Genomic DNA, 20,251 nt, shown 5'->3' on the forward strand with positions numbered 1-20,251 from the left:
TGTAGATTTCATATGGAAAATTTTCTCTTATCCTATCTAATAAAAGAGTAATGTGCAAATTGACCATCACTCTAACACACAAGATTGCTGCCCCCATGTGGTCAAAGATGGCTGCCCCCATGTGGACACAAGATGGTCGCTACAAGATGGCCAGCAGGGGAGGGCAATTGGGAAGGACCAGGCCTGCAAGGGAGGGCAGTTGGGGGCAATCAAGCCTGCAGGGGAGGGCAGTTAGGGGTGACCAGGCCAGCAGAGGAGGGAAATTGGGGGTGACCGGGCCTGCAGGGAAGGGCAGTTGGGGGGGACCCAGGCTTGCCGGGAAGAGCAGTTGGGGGGTGACCAGGCCTGCAGGGAAGGGCAGTTAGGGATGACCAGGCCTGCAGGGGAGGGCAGTTAGGGGCAAACAGGCTGGCAAGGGAGCAGTTAGGCATCAATCAGGCTGGCAGGGGAGTGGTCAGGGGGTGATCAGGCTGGCAGGCAGAAGCAGTTAGGGGCAATCAGGAAGGCAGGCAGGCGAGCAGTTGGGAGCCAGCAGTCCTGGATTGTGAGAGGGATGTCCGACTGCCGGCAGTTGGACATCCCTCGAGGGGTCTCAGATTGGAAAGGGTGCAGGCTGGGCTGAGGGACACACCCCCCATTCACGAATTTCATGCACCTGGCCTCTAGTGTTATTAATAATTTAAAAACTGAAGAAATAAGGCATTATTTCCCCTTTTTCAAAATAGGTTTTACTAACTTTTATTTATAAAACATTTTGGGATTAAAAAAAGAGCATCAGGCCCTGACCAGGTGGCTCAGTTGGTTAGAGCATCTCCCCATACACCAAAAGGTTGCAGGTTCGATCTCCAGTCGGGGCACATACAGGAGGCAATAGATTGATGTTTTTTTTCTCTCTCCCTTCCTCTCTCTCTCTCTGAAAACAAACAAACAAACAAACATGTCCTCAGGTAAGGATTTAAAAAAAAAAATAGCATCAGGTTTTTTTTACCAGACTCTCACCAGCCTCTGGTTCCCAGTGCTCAGGTTTATCCAGAGGAAACATCTTGTGCACGGGGTGGGGGCTTGAGGAAACCACCGAGAAGCATAGGAACATTTCTCAAAGAAAATCGGACAAATCCCCATGTGTGCAGACATTTGAGCTTTTAAATGTAGATTAAAGTAACAAGGTTTACCAGTCATCTTTATCTGGGGTGGGGTGACTAAAGTTCATCCCTCTTGTGAAATCTCCTGAAATTATTTTCTCTCCCATCAAACCTGCCCATCAGCAGGTCATCCTCATCTTCCTCACGGGCCTTCTTCACTTCCTCCTTGGCCTGGATGGCATCCATCTCCCTTTCCGGGCCCTGCAGACAGAAACAGAGACCCGGGTGGCCAGGGATTATGCTTCCTGGAAGCTGACCAGATGTTAATGTGCAACCTGCCCCTGCCTTCTGGAAGCTTCCACTCCAGCTCAGGGCAGCTAAAAATGAGCCCCCAAACCTATCAGTTCCTAATCCCTGGAACCTGTCAATATGACCTGATATGGGGAAAAGGTCTTCTCAAATGGGATTAAATTGTGTTGAGATTATCCTGATTTATCAGGTAGACCCTAAATTCCATCATTAAGTGTCCTCATAAGAGAGAGGCAGAGAAATTTGAAACACACACACAGAAGAGAAGAATGCCACATCAAGACAGAGGCAGAGCCCGGCCGGTGTAGCTCAGCAGTTGAATGTCCATCCAGGAACCAAGAGGTCACCAATTCGATTCCTGGTCAGGGCACATGCTCCGATTGCAGTCTCAGTCCCCTGTGGGGAGCTTGCAGGAGGCAGTTGATCAATTATGTTTCTCTCTCATCGATGTTTCTATCTTCCTATCTCTCTCTCTAAAAAAATCAACAAAAACATTAAAAAAAAAAGACAGAGGCAGAAATTAGAGTGATGTGGCCACAAACCAAGGAATACCAGAAGCCACCAGAAGCCACCAGAAGCCACCAGAAGCTAGAAACGGCAAGAAAAAGATCCTCCCCTAGAACCTTCAGAGGGAGAGTGGTCCTGCTAATGGAGTTCTGGCCTCCAGAACTGTAAGAGAAAAAATCTGTGTTGTTTTAAGCTAGCCACAGTTTGTGGTGATTTGTTATGACAGCCCCAGGCAATGAATTCATCCCTTCTTTCCGTTCCCAAAGCAGTGGGTCCCTGTCCTTCAAGCAGCTGACCAGCTGAATGGATGATAAGAGGAGACCTTAGAGCCTAAATGAGAAAATCCAGGGAATGTAAAATAAGGCAACACATTGATAACAGTTTGGCTGTGAGGGACATTGTAAACCCAGCCTGTTCACTCCTGGGCTGTTCACTGAAAGATACATACAGGAATGATTGTAACAGCTTTATGCATAAGGCCACAAGCTGGAAGCCACTCAAAGCTGCCTTGACAGAGAATGGATAGATACCTTCTGGGATAGTCTCACAGGAAGATGGAGCTACTGATGCATGTGATAATATGAGTGCATCTGAAACACTGCCTAAATGAGTAAATATGACTCCATTTATATGAATTTCAAAAGGATGTCAAATTGATCTAGATAGAACAGTGATAGAATAGTGGCTCGTTTGGGGGTGGGTGCCGGCTGGGAGGGGATATGAGGAGGCTCCTGAAAGCATTCTGTGTGTTGATCTAGGTGGAGTGTTCATTAGCAAAAACTCATCAAGCCCTTTCCTACATGTTAGATTCAAGTACAGAAATAAATAAATAATGAAAGAAAAGTTCTTTGCACTCATCGTACCTTGGTTTCACCCCAGGTGGCCTTGCCAAAATTCTCAGCATACTCTTCGTTGTCTGTGATCAGGAAGTTATCGAAGATGGTTCCAGATCTCACCTGCAGATGAAAATAGGGCCTTACTTATTGGTGTGAGAAATGTAACAACTTTCCACCAAGCAACAATTGTATTCTTCCCAGTACTGTGGCAGTAATTAGTTCTCAAAAGCAGCACATGCTTAAACCCATTTCTAGAATGCCATTCCCTCCAGGGTTGTCAACTTGGCTGCCTATTGGGATCACCAAGAACATTTTTGAAACTCCTGATGCCTGGTCTCAACCTTAGGGATGCTGCTTTAACTGGTCTGGGAGCTGCCTGGGCATTGAGACTTTGAAGAGCGCCCCAATGCCTGGAGCACTCAGCAATATTTAAGAAATCCAGTTCAAGAACCTTTCTCTGCAACGTGTGGGCTGTGGACTGGCAGCAACAGCACCACCTGGAAGCTTGGTGGGAATGCAGAACCTCAAGCTCCACACCAGACATGCTGCATCAGAATCTACAACCTTGTCCTAAAGCTGATGGACCCACAGGTCAGCTATGAGCCGAGGAGTGACCAATTCCCAGGGGGCAGAGGCAGACAGGATGTGCCCAGAGGGTGAGGAGGTCATCTGTTTTGGCCACAGCCTTGGGTCCAGCTACAGGTACCAGGCACACAGCAGGAGTTCAAGAAATACAAGCTATGTAAATTAAGGAATTTACTGGTAGGCTGAAATTCAGTTATTAAACTAAAGCAAATTTAAAACCCAGTGACCTGCCAAAGCTCCAGCCCAATGGCACCAATGTTCTCAAATTCTGAAAGGTCGTATTCCGTCAAATAGTGGGTGTTTTTCATCTTTTGATGGAGCCAAACATCTTTATCTATTCCTTCTGGTTTCAGGCCATCCTGCAACAACAAAACGCATGTGGTGGTCCCCAGTGATGCAGCAGGGGAGGGGGCAGCCTGAGGGTGTCACAGGAAGAGGATGCCGCCATGTACCTGGTATGGAGGTTTCTGAAGCATTGGCCCCTGCCAGTCGCCGTCCAGTTCACTGTTCCAGTCACTTGGCTTGCTGGCACTAGCATCCAGAAAATGCTTCTCCCAGTCCTTAAAATATGTGTAAGGAAAAAAAAGATTCTCAGATTTGAGAAAGGAAATTCTTAGCTACCAGGAAATGGCCAGGCCTGTGACCCAGGTCACTATTTCCTCATCTCCTTCTCAATTTGGTGGTTGAAGGGCCGAGTGCTCAGGGTCCAGATCCCACAGAGGGCCTTGGGACCATGCATTGCCGGAATGTTCTCTCTAACCCCCCCGCTCAATCCATGTGACGGTACCACTTTCCCCATGCTATTGACAGGAATAGCAATGTGGAAAACTTGTCTAAAGGTAAAATGATGGGCAAAAAGTGATGATGGGAGAGGGGACCACACATTCACTGATGGTTAGCTGAAATCTGTCCTACATCACAGTCACACATGGACTATTCCAGAGAGAAGCTGGATAACTAAGAAATGTCCCAATATTTACCTGGATAGCAGGAGAAAAGCAATTACTATTGAGTCATTTTATAGACATAGAAACACTCACCTATATACACACAAAAATACTACATATACATGCATATATATACAGTTAAATATACAATCTATGCATAATATATATAAGTATATATATTCAAGTTTATACAAACTCACATATATACACATATATACATCTATATACATATGTGTATGGCTTAATAGGTACTGAATAAATAGTTGTTGAATAAGTAAATGGATAAGAAAAAATTGCTTAGATTAATATTCAGATCAACATATATAAAAGCATAGAAGTTGTATACAATGGTGTTTTCTCTTTTAGAACTGAGAAATTGTAAACATTTTTAAAATATATTTTTTATTGATTTCAGAGAGGAAGGGAGAGGGAGAGAGATAGAAACAATGATGAGAGAGAATTATTGATTGGCTGCCTCCCACACGCCCCCTACTGGGGATGGAGCCCGAAACTTGGGCATGTGCCCTTGACCAGAATCAAACCCAGGACCCTTCAGTCCACAGGCCAACGCTCTATCCACCGAGCTAAACCGTCTAGGTGGTCGGCAAACTCATTAGTCAACGGAGCCAAATATCAACAGTACAACGATTGAAATTTCTTTTGAGAGCCAAATTTTTTAAACTTAAACTTTTTCTAATGCCACTTCTTCAAAATAGACTCGCCCTGGCTGTGGTATTTTGTGGAAGAGCCACACTCAAGGGGCCAAAGAGCCGCATGTGGCTCGCGAGCCTCAGTTTGCCGACCACGGGTCTAGGGCAACGTTTTTAACTTAGCAGCTTTTTCATGATACTCTTAACTTTTCAACAACTGAAACATGGGAGTTAGTCACCTCTCCTACTGCTTTTTGTTGTTGTTGCTAATTATCACCGAGGATAGTTTTCCATTGATTTTAAGGGAGGGAGGGAGGGAGGGAGGGAGGGAGGGAAACAGAGAGAGAGAAACATCGATGTTAGAGAGACACATCAATTGGTTGCCTCCCATACGAGGCCCAACTAGGGTTGGGGATCAAGCCTGCAACCGAGGTACATACCTTTGACTAGAATTCAACCTTGGCTCTATCTACTGAGCCAAACTAGCTAGGTCTCTTCTGTTTTTTGTTTTGTTTTGTTTTGTTTTGTTTTAATATATTTTTATTGATTTCAAAGAGGAAGGGAGAGGGAGTGGGAGAGGGAGATAGAAACATCAATGATGAGAGAGAATCATTGATCAACTACCTTCTGCATGTCCCACACTGGGGATTGAGCCTGCAACCCAGGCATGTGCCACGACCAGGGATTAAACGGGGACCTACCGGTCCACAGGTTGAGGCTCAACCACTGAGCCTTGCCAGCTGGGCTCTCCTACTGCTTTTTGACCCAGACCACAAATAACAACCATGAACCACTGTTGTGTTGGGATCCAGAAAATAATTACAATTCAATCTGAGTAGCAGGCTCCCTAGTAGAATTGTGGGTTTTCAAATTCTAATGCCATAATGAACTAATTTGTTTAGGAGCTCATAGGGGTCTGAGCATAGGGATAAAACAGCCAATCCAGAAAGGAGCTTCTGAAAGACTGATTAGCCCCTGTGGGGACCTGTCTCCATCCAAACTGCTGGGGCAGGGGGTATTGCAGGGATGTTTTGTTGTTGTTGTTGTTTTTGCCATTCTGGGCCTTGTTTAAAGTGCTTTTTCTGGGTGAACACTCCATTTTTTGGTTTGTTTTTAAGGTAAGAACAGGAGGGGGAAACTTTGCCTTTTTTTCCCCCTTGAGATATGATGGAAAAATTTTTATGTTGGGGATTTGCTCTAATCTGAAGGCATTCTCATTGATTGGACATAGTTGATTCCAAATTCAAGGAACTTAACTTTCAATTATCTAAGGGGAAAAAAGGATTGCCAAATAACTTAATAGTCTAAACCAGTAGTCAGCAAACCGTGGCTCGCGAGCCACATGCAGCTCTTTGGCCCCTTGAGTGTGGCTCTTCCACAAAATACCACGGCCTGGGCGAGTCTATTTTGAAGAAGTGGCGTTAGAAGAAGTTTAAGTTTAAAAATTTGGCTCTCAAAAGAAATTTCAATCGCTGTACTGTTGATATTTGGCTCTGTTGACTAATGAGTTTGCCGACCACTGGTCTAAACAAGATGCCATTTTGATTTAATAATTATATTCAGTCTATTCTGAAGTATTTGGTTATTACATAGCAATGCTACCAATAAGTTCTATATTGTAAGAAATTAATTATAGATATCAGCCCAGTACTCATAGTTATGGCAAAGATGACTGTCTTCAGAGAAATGGCTCAGGTTCTGGTATAGTGTTTGATGCTCAAAACAAAATGTTACAACAATAAAGAAACATAGACTGGTCCTAGCCAGTTTGGCTCAGTGGATAGAGCAGGGGTGGGCAAACTTTTTGACTTGAGGGCCACAATGGGTTCTTAAACTGGACCAGAGGGCTGGAACAAAAGCATGGATGGAGTGTTTGTGTGAACTAATATAAATTCAAAGTAAAGGAGCGGAGGGGGGAGAGCAAGAGAACCCTCCGCTCTTTCGGCTCCGCGGGCCGGATAGAACAGCCGAACGGGCCGGATCCAGCCCGTGGGCTGTAGTTTGCCCACGGCTGGGATAGAGTGTCGGCCTGCAGACCTAAGGGTCCCGGATTTGATTCCAGTCAAGGGCATGTACCTCAGATGCAGGCTCCTCCCCAGCCCGGGCCCTTGTCAGGGCACATGCGGGAGGCAACCAATCGATGTGTTTCTCTCACATCGCTATTTCTGTCTTTCCCTCTCTTTTCCACTCTCTCTAAAAATCCATGGAAAATATCCCGGGGCAAGGAAAAAAAACAAACCAGAAACATAGACTGAAAAAAAAAAAGTGGCTGTAGTGGGTAATTCCAAAAAAGATTTATCTACATCCTAAATCTGGGAATGTGAGCTTAAAGGGGGGTGGGGAGGGTCTTTGCAGATCCTATCTAATAAAAGAGTAATATGCAAATTAACCACCGATCCGCTACACCCACAAGCCACGCCCACAAGCCAATCAGGAGCGAGTATGCAAACTAACCCAACCAAGATGGCTGTGGCCATGGAGAGAGCAGGCGGCTTGGGTTTCCCAGGCAATGGAGGAAGCCAAGCTTTCTGCACACCCTATCAGGCCCAGGCCTCCACTCAAGGCTACAAAGTTTCAATTACAGAAGATACATAAATCCCAATAAAAATGGCTGCCGCCACAGAGCAAGCAGGAGGCTTGGCTCTGCTCAAGGCCTCAAAGTTTCAATTATAGAAGATAAATAAATCCCAGATACCAGGGCCTCTGCTTGGGTCGCTGGGGGGCATGGCCGGCCTGCAAACCACCACAGGCCCCTCGCCTAGGCTGCCCCATGCCCCAAGGGAACCCCCACCCTGATCCGGGACAACCTTCAGGGCAAACCAGCTGGCCCCCACCTGTGAACCAGGCCTCTATCCTATCTAATAATCCTATCTAATAAAAGAGTAATATGCAAATTGACCATCACTCCAACACACAAGATGGCTGCCCCCATGTGGACACAAGATGGCCACTACAAGATGGCCAGCAGGGGAGGGCAGTTGGGAGGGACCAGGCCTGCAAGGGAGGGCAGTTGGGGGTGATCAAGCCTGCAGGGGAGGGGAATTAGGTGTGACCAGGCTGGCAGAGGAGGGAAGTTGGGGGTGACCGGGCCTGCAGGGAAGGGCAGTTAGGGGTGACCAGTCCTGCAGGGGAGGGCAGTTAGGGGCAAACAGGCTGGCAGGGGAGCAGTTAGGCATCAATCAGGCTGGCAGGGGAGTGGTTAGGGGGTGATTAGGCTGGCAGGCAGAAGCGATTAGGGGCAATCAGGAAGGCAGGCAGGCGAGCAGTTGGGAGCCAGCAGTCCTGGATTGTGAGAGGGATGTCTGACTGGATCGGGCCTAAACGGGCAGTCGGACATCCCTCGAGGGGTCCCAGATTGGAGAGGGTGCAGGCTGGGCTGAGGGACACACACCCCTGTGCACGAATTTCATGCACCAGGCCTCTAGTGTAATTATAAGGATCTCGAGGCAAATCAATTGGATTATTCAGGTGGACCTTAAATCCAATGATAAATGTCTTTATAGGAGACAGAAGAGACACAAGAAGAGAAAATGGCCATGTGGAGATGAAGCCAGCCAGAGAGACTGGAGTGATATGTGTACCACCCAAGGAATGCCTAAAGGCAACAGACACTGGAAGAAGTAAGGAAGGATCCTCCCGTAGAGCCTTGAGAGGGAGTGTGGTCCTGCCTGCCAGCACACTAATTTCTAACTCTGCCTTCAAGAAGAACTATAAGAGAATACATTTCTGTCCTTTGAGAAATGATAGAAAGGGTCCAGGGTTCGATTTTTGTTAATCCTCACCCCAGGATATTTTCCCATTGATTTCTTAGAGAGTGGAAGAGAGAGGGAGAGACAGAGAGAGAGAAACATCGATGTGAGAAAGTGACATCGATTGCTTGCCTCCCACATGAACCCCAACCAGGAAATAGAAAAACCTTTATGTTAGGGATTTGCTCTTTGTGGTGCTTTGCTACAGCAGCCCTAGGAAACATACATTTATATGTTTACGGATCTTGGTTGTCAATCACAACTATGAGGCCACAAAAATATTTCATGTTCAAATGCAGAATAACACAAAAAAATTGTTTTTAAGGTTGCGGATGCATTTAATTTTGGTTAAGAAGAACAAACCATACTTGTTTTGATCTCAAATATTATAAAACTTTTTCACAATACCTTGAGGCATGCAGATCTGTGGCTGGTTTCAGCACATATGCACTAGAGAGAGCATTTTGATCATTATGTTGTTGTCATCATGATTACCCGCCATGCAGCAATCATACAGGACCTAGTACGTACAAATTTTGCTTACACACTTTCTAAAATTGTTTGGGAAAAATCCACACCTGGAGTTTGTCCTCTTTCTCCTGCTCCCAGTCCATGGACTCTGCTGAAGACTTCTCCATCTTCTTCAGCGATGTTAAGTTCCAGTCATACTCAATGCTGCCGGATTCAATCACTTGGCCATCAATTTTCACTTCGTAAGTGAGATCTGGTCTTAAGATCAGAGTGTAGAGGTGTGTAAAGCCATCAACCTGCACATTTTAGGGGAGGAAAGGATGACAGGGAGATGTTTCAAGTCAGGTCTAAACATACAGTTTAAATTATCATCAATCAAAGACTTGTTATAAACAGAAAGAAGAGGGGTTGTAGGATAGAGGACTGTAACAGTGTAACAGAAGCATTGCCTCTTTGTAGAACACTGCTACTGGCAGCCTTCTCTTGAGTGGCTGATTACCTTTTGGGCAAAGATACTGGCCCCCACTATAATCCTACAGGCAGTTATGATGGGGCAGTTGGTGTAAACCATGGGACGATGGCGTTGTTTATGAAAAGTCATGTTGAAAACTACTTCCTGTTCTATATCCTGAAAGATTCCTAATGAAGTTTGCTCCATTTCTTTTTTTCTATAATTTTGTTTTGTTTTGAATCCTTACCCAAGGGTATGTTTATTGACTTTGGAGAAAGGGAGGAGGAGAGAGGGGGGAAGCATTGATCAGCTACCTTCCATACATGCCCTGACTGGGGATTGAACTGCAACCTAGGTGTGTGCCCTGACCAGGAAATCAAACCCACAACCCCTTGGTGTGTGGGACAACACTCCAACCAGGGCTCCGCTCTATTTCTAACATAGGGGAGAACTTTCTGATGCTCTGAGCTATCCAACAATGGAAGCTCTGTGAGGGCAGGCCCAGTGTCTCTCTGGGTCACGATTAAAGCCCTGGGCCCGACACAGGAAAGTATTCAACAAATATGCAATTAAGGATGGGTGGGGGGTGGGTGATGGGTGCCTGGGGAGGCTGAGGGTGCCCAGGATATACCTGCTTGTCAATAGCAGGGGGAATCCTACTGGGCTTCTCAAAGCATAACCCATAGCATCAGCATCACTGGGAAATGTAGGTTCCCACATGGGTCCCAACGTGCTGCACTGGAACCTGGTGGACCCTTTACTAATTTTCACAGGCCCTCCAGGGACACTGACACTGTTCAGGTTCAGGAGCCACTGCCCCAGCATCTTAAAGGGTCTGTGTCAGGAGGATTCTCTCCCTACCAAGAGCCAAAGCTAAAGGCTTCTTCCGTTCTTGCCTGTTGTGCCCTGCTGGATAGACCACTGCTGTCCACACAGTGGCAAATGGCTTGTCCAAGATCAACACTACAGTCTGCTTGGTGTGACAGCTGAATACCAATGCTCTCCCCCTGCTCTCTACTGGCCTTCCTCTCAACTCCCTTTCCTAATTTCACTTTGGGCTCCCTGACCCCAATGGCTGGGGCTCCCCAGGATTTGGCTACAAGAGCAGAGCCTCCTGGGGATTATATTTACTCCCATACATATGCAAACAGCTCCAAAAGGCATCTTTAACTCCAACCATCTGCCTGAGCTTCAGACCTGCTTCCAACAACTTACTGACACCTCTTTCTGGATGTCTGCTAGGATTTCACCCCTAACCATTCAACATGACCCCCCCGTCTGCCCTAGTCCCTTCTTGACCTTTGTTTCCCTTCCTAATTAACAGTAATGCTACTGAGAGTCATTGTCCACATCCTTAGTACCCACATTCCAAACATCCTAAAGTGTGCCACGCCAGCATGGCCAAGGGTGAACCTGAGGAGGGGCAGTGAAGGATTGAAGAAAAGACAGACAAGAGAATACAGCTGGGGCTCAGTGGATCTCCCATGCCTGGATGAGGACCCAGCCTGAAAGCCGATGCTTTATTTTGTAGTCTGATTAAAACAAGGGTAGATTAACATGTGTACAAATGTTCTTGTTTTGGCAACACTTGCTGCACCTCCCACAGCCCTTAGCTACTTAGGAAGGAATTAGGGAGGGCTACAAGGTCAGGCTTAATTACGCTATGAGAGCTCTGCCCTCCAGGCTGGGACTTGTTTGTGGCCCTGCCACAGGCCAGCCCGAGGCTTGACCCTAGAGCCGCTCCCTACAATAAAGTCCTCTGGACCCCACTCCTGAATAATGTCAAAACGCTCCTACGGTGTGCATTCCCCCAGAGCCTGGGCCCACAATCTCACCTGTTTTCCTGCCTGTTGATCACTCTGTCCCCCACTCACCCTCTCCAGAACATCTGAGCTATTTTTCTAACATGCACTTCAGACCCCTTGAGGTCTGACCACCGCCTGCAGGAAAGGTTCTTGCCCTTTCCTTTCCACATCACAGAATGAATCAGAACCCTAAGAAAATAATGGTACTCCTCACTGGGAAGACCGGAATGCTGACTAGCTGCTGTGAATCAGTGCTCCTTCAGCAGATGCGTGTTATTTTTCTAACAGATTGCAGAAACAGCAGCACATGTCTGAGGAAGGCATCAGCCTTGGGTGCCTCTCAGGGCCCTGTAGGCTTGTTGACCCCTGGTGGTCATGCTTTGGCCTCCCAGGCATGATCTGGGCTGAACCTCACAGCCTCCACAGTGTCTCTCCCACACACCTGATGTGCAACTGAACAATTTCTTGGGACTCAATCGTAAAGACCTGCCCTTTGGTCCAAACATTAAGTGGAGGGAGAAAAATTAAGACTGTGAGCTTCCCATCGCTCCACGGGAGGCGTGCATGGGGTGAGGGGGGAGCTCACAATCCAAGTGAACCGCAACTAGGTGGGAGCCCAAGAGGGATGGTGCTACCAATGGAGACTTACTGGGGTTTTGTGAAGAGGTCCACTGCTCCCTGCTTGGGTTAGGCCTGACTAAAGGAGAGTTATAGATGCTTCCACTCCATGCTGTCAATGATCGTGAAATACACTAGGGCCTCCTGCCCAAATTCACGCAGATTCACACAGGCCTCTGATGTTGGAGCCCTGGGCCCTGGGGGTGTCTCAGGGGACAGGTTCCTGTTTCCTGGTGCTTATATGCAAATGAGGGGGCATTGCAGAACATACTTCCCTTCCACAGGCCCACATGACAGGGACCTAACACAGGCCACCTCTTTGCAGAAGCCCTAGGTGGGGCTATTGAGTTCTAAAGCAGGCCCTAAGACCTAAAGTCATTTTCACAGATCCCCTGGGTAAAAAAGTAAGAGTGCATGCTTTCATTTTAGAAATTTTTCTATTTTAAATGTTTTGGCATTTTGAAGATTAATTTCTCCAATTAATTTTCAGGAATAAAAGCTAAAATGTGACCACTCTGTTGTAACCCTGATGGGGCAAATTATAAATCGATGCCATAGCTCACAGTAAAAAGTGAATGTGCCCTCCTGATGGGAAAAAAACTCCAGAAACCAAACCAGAGAAGTGGACAAGTGTCTCTAATGCGCCTGCTAAATTAGAGAGCAGGGCCGGGGTATGTTTGCTATGACCGATCCCTGGCTCACTTAAATATTTTAAGATCAAAACTACTCTCTCTAAACTTATGTTACTATCTGACAAGAGTTAACACAATCACTGATTTAAATATAAAATCAGCCCGAACCGCCATGGCTCAGTGGTTGAGCATCAACCTATGAACCACGAGGTCAGGGTTCGAAACCAGTCAAGGGCACATGCCTGGGTTGTGGGCTCCATCCACAGTGGGGGGCGTGCAGGAGGCAGACAATCAATGATTCTCTCTCATCACTGATGTTTCTATCTCTCTCTCTCTCTTCCTTCCTCTCTGAAATCAATAAAAATATATTTAATAAATAAATAAATACAAAATAATTTACCTTACACCTGATAGGTTTCTTGTTTGAATGATACTGATTCTTGAAATGTAAAATAACATGAACTTTCTTGATATCAAATCCACAAATATCAGGTCCTACAAAAAAAAATTAGCTGCTCTCAATTTCCCTGCATAATGCATTACCACAACATACCCCCAACCATTCTCCTGAAATAATATCCAAGGCTTCCTAGCTTACATGCCCAGAAATCATCAGATACTTACATGGAGATATTTAAATGGATATCTCCCATTTATATCACCTGAGAAGGTGATACCATTCTCAGTTCAGGTCATTTCTCTGTTCCCTGCAGCCACTTTGGACTCAAGTGTAAATCAGCATGAGTAAGAAAAGGTTTAACAATCTAAAAAGCATCCCTGACATGCCGCCCGAGTTTGGGGTCGTTGCTCGGAAGCTCTGACCAATGTCCCTGTACCCAGGTGAGGGCTTTGGAGCTGGACTGCCGGGCTCTGACCTCAGCTCTCATTCAGTTTTGAGACACAGTTGCAACTATGCAGCCTCCCTATGCCTTGAGTTAATCTTGACTTCACAAAGCTTATGCCAATTAAAAGGGCTAATGTTTTTTTTAGTACATTTATTGATTTGAGAGAGAGAGGGAGAGGGATAGAAACATTGAGAAACATCAATTAATTGGCTGCCTCCTGCACACCCCCCTACTGGGGATGGAGCCCGCAACCTGGACATGTGCCCTGACAGGGAATCAAACCATGACTTCCTGATTCATATGTCAATGCTCCATCACTGAGCCACACCCATCGGGCTGTTTGTGTTTTCAGGCCATCTCTGTGCCAAGAGTCAGCCTGAGATGTAAACTTAAGGTCTTCTCAGGTCTTTTCTGAGTCTTGCCCTGGGCATGTGTGGTCATGTTCTAGTTTTCCCTGCATCAATGTCCTGGTCTTCAATGTCTGGCTTCCTGAGGGGAAAGGGGAAAGAATGAGGGGAGGGGGGTGCTGGCCCTTTACTTCCCCTGGAAGTCACTTTGGCTGGAGGCAGAGAGGATTACAATAGTGAGGGAGATACAACAAAATGGCTGCCCCTCTCTGTCCCCACCCTTGTGACCAGAGGCACCAATCAGTGATCAGAGCTCAGATCCCAAATATTTGGAGGACAGAGTCCTTTCTGCCCACCCTAGCTCCTGCAAGCTGTGTATAAGCTGCTCCAGGAACACCTGCCCCACTGGTGGGAGGTGGGTATATGCTACTGTGCTGAGGGCTAAATGGACTGAATTTAACCTTCCCGGTTTCCCCTGGAAATTGCAATCCTTCTACAGACTCCAGAGTTCCAAAATATTTAAATTTGGCAGCTTCTGCCAGTAGAATTGTTGTCTAGGAGGGGAGACAGATGCCTAGTGCTTCCTACTCTGCCATCTTCCCAGAATCCTCTTCATTCATAAAGCCTTTGGATCTCACACTTTGGTTATGTCTAGTTTCTGTGGCCCATTGTGGTCTCTTCCCATTCCAGCACAAATTTTAATCAAGTTCCCCTGGTGTCAGGAGACATTTACTGTATTCCAGGGTCAGCCAGTTTTTTCTGTAAGGGGCAAGACAGTTAATATTTTTGGCTTTGGGGCCATATGGTCTCTGTTACAATGACTCCACTCTGCCACTGCTGTTTGAAAGCAGCTCTAGACAAAATGCAAATGAACTGAGTGAAGCTGTAGCCAGTAAGACTTCATTTGTGGACAATGAAATTTGAGTTTCATATCATTTCCATGTGTCAAAAATATTATCCCTCTTAAGATTTTTTTCAGTCATTCAGAAATGTTAAAACCCATTCTCAGCTCACGAGCCATAACAGACACAGGCTGTGGCCTGATCTGGCCCATGGACAAGGTTTTCTGACTCGTGATATATTCAGAATATTTGGGTCTACATTAATGTTAAACAAACAACTTTCTCTAAAGTATAACAGAATGGTACAGTTGCCTTTTTATAATGTTAAAATAGATTTAACAGTACTAAAAACCTTTGGCCAGGCACACACAATACTACCATCTTAGCAGTCTTGGTCTAAGGATTCCATAGGTGGAAGGATTTTCAGTCACCAAACGGTTGCTTTGTACTACCTGAACTCACCAAACATAACATAGTACTGGGACTTCCCACTCAGGTTCTTCTGGTCTACATCCGAAGGGAAGATCTTAATGTAGCCCCCTCCACAGTCCATCTTCTGCTCGTGTTTCACTGTGTACTGAATGACCAGCGTCTTCCCTTTATTGCTAAATGGTTTAAACCGTGCAGAGATGGCATAGAATCGGCCATTTTGAGTGGTTTGCAGACCTTCAAACAAAAAACACTCATGAAAGATTAGGAGAGACAGTGCTCAGTTATGCAGATAATTAAATTATTGTCTTCCTCTTACTCCCAATAATAAGCACCTATAGTCCATTTGTACAATATACAATGGACATGACACAGAACTTCTTTGTCACACTCAGATGTTTTTGTACTTAATATACCACTGTTATGTTATAAAAGCACATTAGCTCTAAGTGACAAATATGTATTCTAATAATAAATGAAAGATTAATTTTGCTTCCATTCATCTTCCAAGGGGTGGGGATATACAAGGAAGCTTGTGTAGCAACTGAATTAAAATACAAAGCATTCTACTACTTTTTATTTATTTATTTATTTATTTATTTATTTATTTATTTATTTTTTAAATATATTTTATTGATTTTTTACAGAGAGGAAGGGAGAGGGATAGAGAGTTAGAAACATTGATCAGCTGCCTCCTGCACACCCCCCACCGGGGACATGCCCGCAACCAAGGTACATGCCCTTGACCGGAATCGAACCTGGGACCTTTCAGTCCGCAGGCCGACGCTCTACCACTGAGCCAAACCGGTTTTGGCTACTTTTTTTTTTTAAATATATTTTTATTGATATTTTACAGAGAGGAAGGGAGAGGGATAGAGAGCCAGAAACATCGATGAGAGAGAAACATCGATCAGCTGCCTCCTGCACACCACCCACTGGGGATGTGCCCACAACCAAGGTACATGCCCTTGACCGGAATCGAACCCGGGACCCTTCAGTCCGCAGGCCGACGCTCTATCCACTGAGCCAAACCGGTTTCGGCGCATTCTACTACTTTTTAAAAAATAGATATTTTATTGATTTTTTAGAGAGGAAGGGAGAGGGAGAGAGAGTTAGAAACATCGATGAAAAAGAAACATCAATCAGCTGCCTCCTGCACACCCCTCACTGGGGATGTGCCCACAACCAAGGTACATGCCCTTGACTGGAATCGAACTTGGGACCTTTGAGTCCACAGGCCGATGCTCTATCCACTGAGCCAAACCGGTTAGGGCTCTACTTCTTTTTCTTAATTCTTATCTTAAAATAGTGACTTAAGCGTCACAACAGCCCTAGCTGGTTTGGCTCAATGGATAGAGCGTCGACCTGCGGACTGAAGGGTCCCAGGTTTGATTCCAGCCAAGGGCACATGCCTGGGTTGTGGGCTTGATCCCCAGTAGGGGGCGTGCAGGAGGCAGCCGATCAGTGATTCTCTCTCATCATTGGTGATTCTCTCTCAGCATTGATGTTTCTATCTCTCTCTCCCTCTCCCTTCCTCTCTAAAATTAATAAAATATATTTTTTAAAAAAGTCACAACAGACCGGCTGGTGTGGCTCAGTGGTTGAGTGTTGACCTATGAACCAGGAGGTCATGGTTTGATTCCCAGTTGGGGCACATGCCAGGTTTGTGGGCTCCATCCCCAGTGTGGGGGTGTAGGAGGCAGCCAATGATTCTCTCTCAACATTGATGTTTCTAACTCTCCCTCTCCCTTCCACTTTTTTTAAAAAAATATATTTTATTGATATTTTTACAGAGAGGAAGGGAGAGGGATAGAAAGCTAGAAACATTGATGAGAGAGAAACATCGATCAGCTGCCTCCTGCACACCCCCCACTGGGGATGTGCCCGCAGCCAAGGTACATGCCCCTGACCGGAACCGAACCCGGGACCCTTCAGTCCACAGGCCAACGCTCTATCCACTGAGCCAAACCGGTTTCGGCATCCTCTTTGAAATCAATAAAAATATGTTAAAAATAAAAAAAGAGTCACAACAGCAGCCCTAGCTGGTTTGGCTCAGTGGCTAGAGCGTTGGCCTGGGGACCAAAGGGTCCCGGGTTCGATTCCTGTCAAGAGCACGTACCTTGTTGCAGGCTTCTCCCCAGCCCGGGCCCTGGTCAGGGCTCCTGCAGAAGGTAACCAATCGATGTTTCTCTCTCACATTGTTATTTCTGTCTTTCCCTCTCTCTTCCACTCTCTCTAAAAATCAATGGAAAAAATATCCTCAGGTGAGGATTAACAAAAAAGAGTCACAACAGCAGGTGGAGGACAGAGTGCAGCTCTGTAAATAGTGCTTCACTGTGCTGGATGAGCTGGCTCATGGTTGTCATGTGTGATGGCTTTTTATGAAGATACCATCCTTTGTCATGTGAATCATTTCATATTTGCATTATGCATTTAAGTGTTCACTTTGAGACCAAAAACCCCTTTTCAGTAGCCACGAGGCTCTGTACCAAATCCTTATCTTATACTGAAATTCATCAAACCTGAAAACAGAGCCAGTCTTATTATAACCTACCCTTACTTGCTCTGTACTCTGGCCCCCACAGCTGCTCTGAGTCATCATAAATGGACTTGGTATTTGTATTACTACATCCTGAATTCATGGCTGAACTCCCTACCACCACACCTCTCTGTGTCCTTCATTCTTTCCTCACCCTTCCCTTCCTCAGATTTGCAGCCCCTCCTCCTCATGTGGCCCCTTCCAATGAGGCAATTCCTAAGGCCATATGACTCAACATCTCCCTCTGTGTCCTACCCCCCTCCTCAGCCACACCCATGGCCTTTCTGACTAAATTCTATTTCTTTTTCCAACAATAGCTTCTATGTCATGGTCCCAGGGGACCACAACAGAAGGGGCCAAATTAACAGGTATGCTCGGTGCCTTGCCCCTGTCTGCACTCAGTAGACATGTGCTGTGAATGAAATGCACACAATCTCAGGATTCCAGGTTGAAGGGAGAAAAAACACTGTGGAAAAAAACCAAACCGACTCTAAGTGGGAACCCCTGTCCTTGGACAAGCTTCATAGAATCACCTGCTTGTTTTCACTCCATTTTTGTCATAGAGCCTGAATTTTGACCAACTCTTTGGGTCAACAGCCTATCTAATAAAAGGGTAATATGCAAACTAACCATCACTCTGTCACAAAAGATGGCGGCGTTCAGTCCTCTCAGCCCCGCCGGAGTCCCCCAGTCCCGGGGAGGCGGCTGCTGAGAGCGGGCAGCGTGAGCAGCCTGGTGGAACGCGGAGAGCCTCTGGGCAGCGGGCACAGAGGCCAGTCCCCGCAGAGAGCTACTGGTGCACAGATTCGTGCGCAGGGCTACTAGTGTAACTTATAAAACTTATACAATTGAAAACCAGAGGGAAACATGGGAATAACGGGACCAAGATAAAGGTTGAATGGAAGATGGCGAAGAAGTAAGTTTTTCATTTAAATTAGGGGCTGGCAAGCTTTTTCTGTAGGGCCAGAGAATAAATATTTTAGGCTTCATCTGCCATTTGCTCGTTGTCCCAACTATTCAACTCTGCCTTTGCAGTATGAAAGCAGTTTTATAGACCATATGCAAACAAATGAGCTTGGCTGTGTCCTATTAAAACGTTATTGATAGACACTGAAATTTCATATATTTCATTGAATTTTATATAATTTTTACTTGTCATAAAACACTATTCCCCTTTCAATTTTCCCCCTATTAAAAAGTGTTAAAACCATTCTGTTTGCTGGCTTAGAAAAACAAACAGGTGGTAGATGAGCTGTATCTTGTCCATCTTTGGTCATCAGAAATGAGAAGAAGCCAGAACACAGGTTATTCTAGAACCAGGAGGCTACTGACTTGCAGGGTGGGGGGTTTCAGGCCAGCCTCTGGGAGGGCTGGGAATCCCTCGCTTGACCTGTGTGTATAGGTATAAACATTCATCCTGTTGTATCCCTTAAGAGCTGTGCACCTGACAGCATTTAACATTTACCTCGTTTTCTTTTCTTCTTAAAGAGAAGAAAAAAAAACAGAAGTATGCTTTTTTTTTTTTTTTTTCCTCTGCAGGGCAAGGCCCTGGGGCCCCCTAGTGCATACAAAGCGGGTTTTGCTGGGCAAGTGAAAAAAAGAGGACAAAAAGTAATGCCAGAGCCCTAGCCGGTTTGGCTCAGTGGATAGAGCATTGGCCTGCGGACTGAAGGGTCCCAGGTTCAGTTCCGGTCACGGGCACATGCGGGCTCGATTCCCAGTGCGGGGGGGGGGGGGGGGGGGGGGGGGGAAGGGGTGGTGGTGGTGGTGGTGCAGGAGGCAGCTGATCCATGATCCTTTCTCATCATTGATGTTTCTCTCTTTCTCTCTCTCCCTCTCCCTTCCTCTCTAAAATCAATAAAAATATATTTAAAAAAAAATGTAACGCCAGACCCTACCGAAGCCTTGGTTTCCTCACCTGTGAATGGGAGTGGGACATGTTGGGATGAGCCATACCTACCTTGAAAGGTTGCTATGGGGGATTTAACATTTAGCTTGATTTTCTCTGGAACCCTAAACTAACCTTTGTCTTTTTCTTTATGGCCATAAAATTTCCCTGACGAGAGTCTAAAATGCCCGAATTGGGAGTCATTAGTGGATTGCACCCATCGGTTCCTCCAGCGCTCTGTGGGGGGAAACAACAAGGTTAGGGCTGAAAACTTAATCCGGGTCAAGGGAGGGTGAGGGGGCCCTCCAGGCTTCGCCACAGGCCAGCCCGGAGCCAAACACGACTCGGGCCATCCGTTGGGCGGCAAGGAATGGGGGAGCTTACGCCCCCGCCACCATGGCATCGCCTTTTCACCTCCGTCTAGAAACTCCTCCTGGAAGTAGACGGTGGCCAGCACCACCCGCAACACACAGACAGCCCAGAACAGGAGCCAAGGCTCGGCCATAGAGGGTGCGCGGAGCTTCTTGTAACCGCCCCTTTGCTCCCAGCAGTCTCCGCGGCGAGCCGGGCCCTTCTAGGAACTACAACTCCCGTCACACCTCGCGATTGTGATCTGAGGCATCACTGGTCCTAGCGCGCTATTGTGCTACTCCCAAGATGTCCCGCTATTGTGACCTGGGACGCTATTGGTCCTCGGGGGCGCAGGGCGCGCTGGGAGA

The 20,251-nt window shown here is 46.4% G+C and overlaps 1 protein-coding gene across 1 annotated transcript; it reads right to left on the bottom strand.

The window, feature by feature from the left end:
• Positions 1-1,199: 1,199 nt before the first annotated feature.
• CALR3 (calreticulin 3) lies at positions 1,200-20,037 on the bottom strand (the record flags this gene model as incomplete). Its single annotated transcript, XM_080673494.1, has 9 exons — positions 1,200-1,343; positions 2,762-2,854; positions 3,547-3,678; positions 3,772-3,879; positions 9,244-9,432; positions 13,043-13,137; positions 15,139-15,342; positions 19,668-19,769; positions 19,947-20,037. The coding sequence occupies 9 exons, from the start codon at positions 20,035-20,037 to the stop codon at positions 1,200-1,202; spliced, it is 1,158 nt and encodes a 385-aa protein (XP_080529620.1).
• Positions 20,038-20,251: the final 214 nt, after the last annotated feature.

This window comes from Plecotus auritus, assembly GCF_963455305.1.
Source record: "Plecotus auritus genome assembly, chromosome: 6".
NCBI classification, from domain to species: Eukaryota; Metazoa; Chordata; class Mammalia; order Chiroptera; family Vespertilionidae; genus Plecotus; species Plecotus auritus.